The sequence below is a fragment of the Gnatocerus cornutus genome, chromosome 4 (assembly GCF_029298725.1).
Source record: "Gnatocerus cornutus isolate USDA-ARS CGAHR chromosome 4, icGnaCorn1.1, whole genome shotgun sequence".
Lineage (NCBI taxonomy): Eukaryota > Metazoa > Arthropoda > Insecta > Coleoptera > Tenebrionidae > Gnatocerus > Gnatocerus cornutus.
The window spans coordinates 6060515-6067913 of record NC_142236.1 but is presented as its reverse complement, the minus strand read 5'-3'; the positions used below and the strand labels follow the sequence as shown (position 1 = coordinate 6067913).

Below are 7399 nucleotides of genomic sequence, written 5' to 3'. Positions count from 1 at the left end.
ACAGAAAATATGAACTTTTCTGAAGGATTCATAAATATTTACAATTATTCAGTTGTTATAAATGATTAAATCAATAAATCATAAATAAAAATTAATTAACTTGTAAATTTAATGATGTCGCCTAAAAAATCTTGTGTGTATCACGGCCAAAAAGTGCCATTTTGCCCTCGCCTTCTTTCTTTCGTTAAAAAAAGCTCGGCCAAAAAATAAATCCTTTTTGGCTTTGGTACACAAATAACTATTTTGTTGAGCTGTGTTATTGAATAGAATAGAATAGAATTTATTTGCCATTAAATACATACACAATGTAAATAAACCTGGCACGTCAACAAACCAATTTTACAAACACTTAACAATATATTACATATACACGAATACAATGTAAATATAAAATGGAACAAAATGTAAAGATAAAATCGAATAAAATATAAAGATAAAATTGAATAAATGTAAAGATAAAATTAGAATAAAATGACACATCACAATACAGGAGTTAGTGTATAGATTATACTTTTAGAAATTCTTCTATGGAGTAAGAATTCTTGTCTAATAAAAATGCTTTGACATTTATTTTGAATCGACGTAAGTTGGACGAGTCTCTTATTGTTTGAGGAAGGTTATTGAAAAATCTGCAAGCATTATAATGCAGACCTTTTTGAAAATAGGCAGTGCTATGTTGCTTTGGTAGTAATAACTCTTTGTGGCGCGTATTATAACAATATGTATTTCTACCAATTTTTAATAGCTTGATATTTTTGAAAGCATAGCATAAAACATGATATATGTATAAATTTGGTAATGTCAGAATTTGTAGATCTTTAAATGCTTGTCTACATGATTGTCTACCGTTTAAACCAGCTAGAATTCGTATAGCCCATTTCTGGACAATAAAAACTCTCTCGGCTTCAGAAGAGTGGTCCCAGTGTACAATTCCGTATTGCAAAATACTCTGAAAACACCCAAAATAAAATGCTTTTACTGTCCCTAAGTTACATTGCTGTACTACATTGCGGAGCCCATAGCAAATTGTTGATAGCTTTTTACAAAGATTGTGAAGATGACTTGACCATTTCATTTGACTATCGATTGTGAGTCCGAGCAACTTTACCGCCTGAGATAATTTAACAGGTTTGTCATTAAGATGAATGTGCTTGTCATTTTGATTTAATATTTTATTAAAAAAAGGAATTATTGATGTTTTGTCTTTATTGATACACAGCCGATTCATAGTGACCCAGTCCAGTAAACTGTGGTAGATTTTCGCTGCTTTTTCCGCCGCATCATCTCCTGTTACGTTAAAATTAGTATCATCAGCGTATGACATTTGGACAAAGTCACATTTTGGTTTTAAGTAGAGTGCCAAATCATTCACAAATATAATAAATAATGTTGGGCCAAGAATCGATCCTTGTGGTACTCCAATAGTTATAGTTTTTGACTCCGATAATGACCCGTTGAGTAGTACTTTTTGAGTCCTGTCACTAAGATATGATTTAAACCATTCATGAGATTTTCCTCTGATTCCATATCGATCAAGTTTACTTAATAGAATTGAATGGTCTACACAATCGAAAGCTTTTGTAAAGTCTATGAAAAGCCCCAATGTATTGACTTTTTTATCGATGTACGCGATTATATTATTTAAGTAATCAGCAAGAGCAGTATCCAAGCCCCTACCTCTTATGAAACCATGCTGAGAATTATCCAAAATTTTATTTTTTACTAAAAAAGATATGACGTTATTATTTACAATAATTTCAAATACTTTGGAGATGCTAGGTAGAAGACTAATCGGTCTATAATTTTCTACTGATGTGTGGTCGCCTTTTTTAAAAAGAGGTTTAACTATCGCTCTCTTTAAAATAGATGGAAAATGTCCCTGTTCCAAAGATAGATTTATAGTGTGGCATAGTGGTTCAGCAATTGCAGATGCAATTTTTTTTAAAACATTGTTGGAAATGCCATCTTCCCCAGATGCATTACTATTTTTAAGTTTAGAAATAATTTCCATTACGTCTGATGGAGACACTGGCATTAAATAAATAGAGTTCTCTACACGTTCAATATTTTCAGCAGTATAGTTCAATTTATCGTTTTTGTTAATACTTAGAAGCGTGTTACTTGCAATTTGTGAAAAGTACTCATTGAAAACTTCGGCACATTGCTGATCACTGAGAGTCACATTATTTTTCTGAATTTTAATTATGGTATTCTTTGGTTTACGGTTCGTGCAATTCTTGATGGTATCCCACATAGCTTTGTTTTTGTTGTTACTGTTGTTGACCCGACGTTCAATATAAATTTGTCTACTCTTAGTGATAAGTTTCTGATATTCTTGATTGATTTTTCTAAAAAAGTCTTTAAAAATTATGTATTGTCTACTCAGATCAGCAAAAAGGCTGACTTTTGATTTTAATTTAAGAATTTCGGGACTAATCCAGGCCTGCTTTGAACATAAATTACGTTTCCCAGCACGTTTATAAGGAAAGGATGTTTCAAAATATTTGGTCAATAAACCCATAAACTTATTAAATGACGTTTCAGCATTAGTATTGTTAAAAACTGTTGTCCACTCTTCCTTTTCGAGAAATTTATGAAAGACTTTGACATTTTTCTCACTAAAATTTCTAACCAATTTAAAGGCAGGGGAGGCATTTTCATTCATCTTATTTATTTTGAGACACACGTCAATTTGCTGTGCTTTATGGTCTGAGAGAAATAGGTTTCTTAGATAAGAATTATAATTTTCTATAGAGTCATTAACTAAAATGTTGTCAATACAAGTTCCACTACAGGGAGTAGTTCGAGTGTATTCATAAATTGTGGGTATAATGTTAAAGGTTTTTAGTAAGCATATAAGATCTAATTTCTGCCTCGAATTTTCAAGAAAGTCCACATTAAAATCTCCTGCTAAAATAATTTTCTTGCTTTTACTAACTGTGCATAAAACACTATTTAAAATGTCTAAAAATTTAACAAATTTACCTGAAGGAGGTCTATATAAACTATTATTACTAAGCCATATTGCATAACTTCTACAGCACAACATTCGATGGTGTTTGCACTGGATTTAGTTTGGATAGAAGTTAAATTTCGAACATCTAGATTTGAATTCACGAAGATCGCAGCACCACCGTGCCTATTCTTAGCTCGACAAAAACTAGCAGATAGATTATAGTTATTTAACACAATACAATCTAATTGATCTTGCGATTGCCAGTGTTCGGTTATTAAAATCACATGAGGATGTAATTCTGCCAAAATAATGTCTAAACTGTTTATTTTATTATAGAGGCATTGTATATTTTGGTGCAGAATTGAAAAAACATCTACACTTACGTTAACGTCTAAAAAATCACTGGACTTCTTTACTTCCAATTCGTCACATGGTGGAGAAGATGACGTTGTTACTTCGTATCCTTGTTGAACACTCTCCGGTGAAAATAACGATTTACATAACACCCGGCTGGCCAAATATTGGGGTTCATCGCTTCGTTGAAATTATGTAGGTTTACAGTTACTTTAAAACTGGCGTAGTATTCCGAGTACTTCGTGTCAACTTTGGCACACTTCACTTCGGGGAATTTCTCTGTCAGCATCCCACAAATTTCTTCTGCTTTAGTTTCAGGAGCAAGCCTGGAAATATAAATAAAGCCTTTTTTGGGAACCACTTTGATTGTTGTAAGTTCTGTTTGTTTCCCAATAATTCCTTTCTGTTTAGGTGATGTCTTGGTTTTGTTTTTTCGCAAGACAGTTCTCCATTGACTTTCATCCTCAGTTCTCTCAATATTCTTTTTTGATTTTACGGCAACAGTCGTCTGGTGTGTTTCAACATTTGCGAATATTTTCTTCCCGTTTAGAAGTTCCATGTTACCTAAGTTGGCAAGAATTTTGCAGTTTTTCTGAATTATTGGGACCGCTTCTGATGTTAAAGCCTTTGTTCCATGTGACACAAGTTTTGGAGACAATTCGGTTGTTGGACCTTGATTCCATAAATGTGTTCTCTTTCCGGCTGACATTTTTTTGTTGTCAACACTATTATCAGGTTTTTGATGAGGAATTCCCAATATCTCAGTTTTTTTGTCAAACTTTTTCACCGTTGGTTCACTGAACGAATCGCATTTATGAATTTTCAATCTTAGTTCTTTTATTTCAGACATAATCATCTTGAAATTGTCATTCATAGTTTGTTTTAATTCATGTAACATAATTGTTATCGTGTCTTCTTGAGTTTTGGTGATATAAGATATTTGACTCGCGGATTTTTCCTGCAGATCTTGCACTTCACCTTCTAATTCTGATATTCTGTGTTTCAAACTCCTGTTTAAATCTTTTAAGACGTCATTTTCGAAACAGATTGATTTCTCTATTAAGGTACTGGTTTCATTATCAGAGAATCCCTCTGATTCGTAGCCTCCTATTGCTTCTTGCAGTTTTTCGGTGCTAATGACCATGTTGTCACAGCAGGGTTTTTTAATTTTACCAGCACAACTAGTGTGATAAAAAACTTCACAGTTTGCACATTTCACCCGCTTTTTTACCGCAGATTTACCGCAAAATTCGCAGAGCGTTTTACCGTACATGTTCATCACGTTAACGTTCGCCTTCTTCTTCTTCATATTGAATAATTTTGAATTAAAATTAAAACTTTCTTTAATAACTTTAGTTGAACTCTCCAACGCGAAGTCAAATATAGAATAACAATTACGTTAGCAAGCTTGTATAAATTTCAAAAGCGAACACACTGTATATCCCCTTACAGTTCTAAAGATAACATTCATGGCCTTGACTGAGCATCGTAACGATTGCGTATATTTGCGACCAACTCGACTCGCGTGTTTAGTACTAGAAATGTATTTCTCATATGTGTTCCTCTTACTTTTGACCCGTGCTCAGTGCGCGAATATTCTCGGATTTTTCTTGTTTCCTTCCATAAGCCATCAGTCCGTCTTTCAACCCATTTGGAGAGAACTATCTCTGAGGGGCCACAATGTCACCGTGGTAACTCCAGACCCATTAAATGACCCTAAATTGACGAACCTCACTGAAATAAACACGCATGATGCGTATAAAATTCATGATCAATTCAACATGCAAGAGTTAATGTCCAAAGATGCCAGTATGTTAAAAAATGGAGGGCTCTTAATGGAGTTTGCGGACGCCATTCTTGAAGCTGAGCTCAACAATACTCAAGTTAAAGAACTGATCGCTGATCAAAACAGACACTTTGATTTGATTTTGATTGAGGTTGGTCATCCTGTTCTGTGTGCTTTCATTGGGAGATTCAAAGCACCAGCGATTGGTGTTTCATCGCTTGGTGTTACTGGAATGATTCATGAAATTTTTGGTAATCCGGACCATCCAGTGTTGTATCCAGACGTTTTCCTGAATTACGAAAACCGAGATTTGTCTTTATGGCAGAAGATAAAGAGTGTGCTGTTCAAACTCTCCACCCAATTTTTGGGAAAACTTTTATACTCCCGTAGTCAAACATTGGCTCAAAAGTACTTTGGTGACGACATTCCTTTTCTGGGCGACCTTCAAAAAAACTTGAGTATGTTGTTTCTTAATGTGAACCCTTTGATATATCCACCACGTCCAAATGTTCCCGCTGTCGTTGAGTTGGGTCAAATGCACATCAAACCTGCTAAACCCTTGCCGAAAGTAAGCACCAAAAGATGTACAAGCGTTGTATTTATTGTGTCTTCAGGACCTACAGAAGCTCCTCGATGAGGCTACGGAAGGTGTCATTTACTTTAGTTTGGGTGCTAGCGCCAAAAGTACTCTTTTAAATGCGGACCTACAAGAAACTATCATTGAGGCTCTAGCTGAGCTTCCATACAAAGTACTATGGAAGTGGGAGTCTGATCATCTTCCTGGTCGACCATCAAACGTGATTACAAGAAAATGGTGGCCACAACAGGATGTCCTTGGTTAGCTTAGTGTCCAAACTACCAAACCGGTCTTTAAGACATTTTTGTAGCACATCCTAACATCCGCGCGTTTGTAACACAAGGAGGTCTCCAATCGATTGAAGAAGCCATTTCTAGAGAGGTTCCAGTGGTTGGAATGCCCATCATGGCCGATCAGCCCATGAATGTACAAACATTAGTAGAAGCTGGTGTTGCTCTAGCTGTGGATGTTTCTACAGTGACCAAAGAAGAACTCAAGAATTCTATTGTAGAGGTCGCTGAGAACCCCAAGTGAGTGTCGATGACAGTGTTGAAACCAAAGACAATCCTTCTTCCAGGTACAAGAAGAAAATGAAAGAAGTTCGAAACTTGATTTTTGATAAACCAATGACCGGATTGGAAAAAGCAGTGTATTGGTCTGAATATGTGATTAGACACAAAGGTGCCAAGCATTTAAGAAGTCCCACTGCAGATATTTCTTGGTTTGATTATCTACTAGTGGATGTTATAATAACACTTCTGGTAGTTGTTGGAGCAATTTTGTATAAGTGCTACATACTTTGGAGGATAGCAAAATCGTGCATGACTCGAAAGACTAAGAAGGAATAAGAAAATTGGTACTTTGGTCTCCCAAAGTACCTGATAATGCTATAGATTGATAAATGAAATCGAATTGGGTTTAAATTTTGTAAAACTAAATGAAAATAATATACTAGTTTAAAAACAAATCAATGAATTTCTTTTCATGGACGATTAGGAAATGTCACCATAACCTCGTGAGTTACAACTGGTCACAACTTGGTTTATTGACAAAATATCCAATTATACAGGGTGACGACGTGCTCATCTTTGCTGTTTAATAAATCGCAAAAGCAAAGCTTCTGCTGATGAAAATTCTCGAGCCATTTTTAACATGCCATACACTTAAATTTCTTATGGAGTGCGGACACTACCGCCGGTAAAGTATGCAACGTCCCACTCTGGAGGATCAACAAACCGTGTCGGTCCATTTAAATGCCATTGAAAAAGTTGTTTAAATGCAGTATTTAATTATTTTTTGTATTGTAGTTGGGTTGCAACTTCTTAAAATGTATTGCCTTAATTATAATTTTGATCAGTGAACGGTAAATGTTTAATTTTAGCCAGAATACAATCTGGTATCTCTATTAATTTTTGGCATATGAAGTTAAATTTTGATAAAATCGTTATAGTTATTTACAGTCGCGTGTGGTAACTTCATTTTGGCCAAAAAACTTTTAATTGAAAAAATTGGGTTTTTCAAAATTCATGAGAACAGTCACATCTGACATTTATAAATTTTGTCATCTGTCAATTCTGTAAATCCATGACGATACTAAATACAGCAAATATGGCAAATTCAATCTATTAGGATTTTTGAATAAAGCTGTTTTCTTGTTATTCACTTCGCGTTAGAAATATCTCTAAAAGTTAGGTATTATTCTAAGAGACGTTGCTTAGAATCGAAT

General features: G+C 34.6%; 1 protein-coding gene across 1 annotated transcript; it reads left to right on the top strand.

Annotated features, from left to right (window-relative positions):
* The first annotated feature begins 4825 nt into the window (after nucleotides 1–4825).
* Nucleotides 4826–6640, top strand: LOC148176252 (UDP-glucosyltransferase 2-like). The gene is made up of 4 exons (XM_088035176.1): nucleotides 4826–5664; nucleotides 5711–5933; nucleotides 5984–6203; nucleotides 6251–6640. The coding sequence occupies exons 1-4, from the start codon at nucleotides 4852–4854 to the stop codon at nucleotides 6519–6521; spliced, it is 1527 nt and encodes a 508-aa protein (XP_087891302.1). The 5' UTR covers nucleotides 4826–4851; the 3' UTR covers nucleotides 6522–6640.
* The last annotated feature ends 759 nt before the right edge of the window (nucleotides 6641–7399 follow it).

Excerpts from the sequence above, each read along its gene's own strand:
- LOC148176252 (XM_088035176.1), top strand. The coding sequence starts at position 4,852 with ATGTATTTCTCATATGTGTTCCTCTTACTTTTGACCCGTGCTCAGTGC. Across the intron at positions 5,665-5,710 it reads CTGCTAAACCCTTGCCGAAA|GACCTACAGAAGCTCCTCGA; the intron begins GTAAGCACCAAA and ends TTGTGTCTTCAG. Across the intron at positions 5,934-5,983 it reads GCCACAACAGGATGTCCTTG|CACATCCTAACATCCGCGCG; the intron begins GTTAGCTTAGTG and ends ACATTTTTGTAG.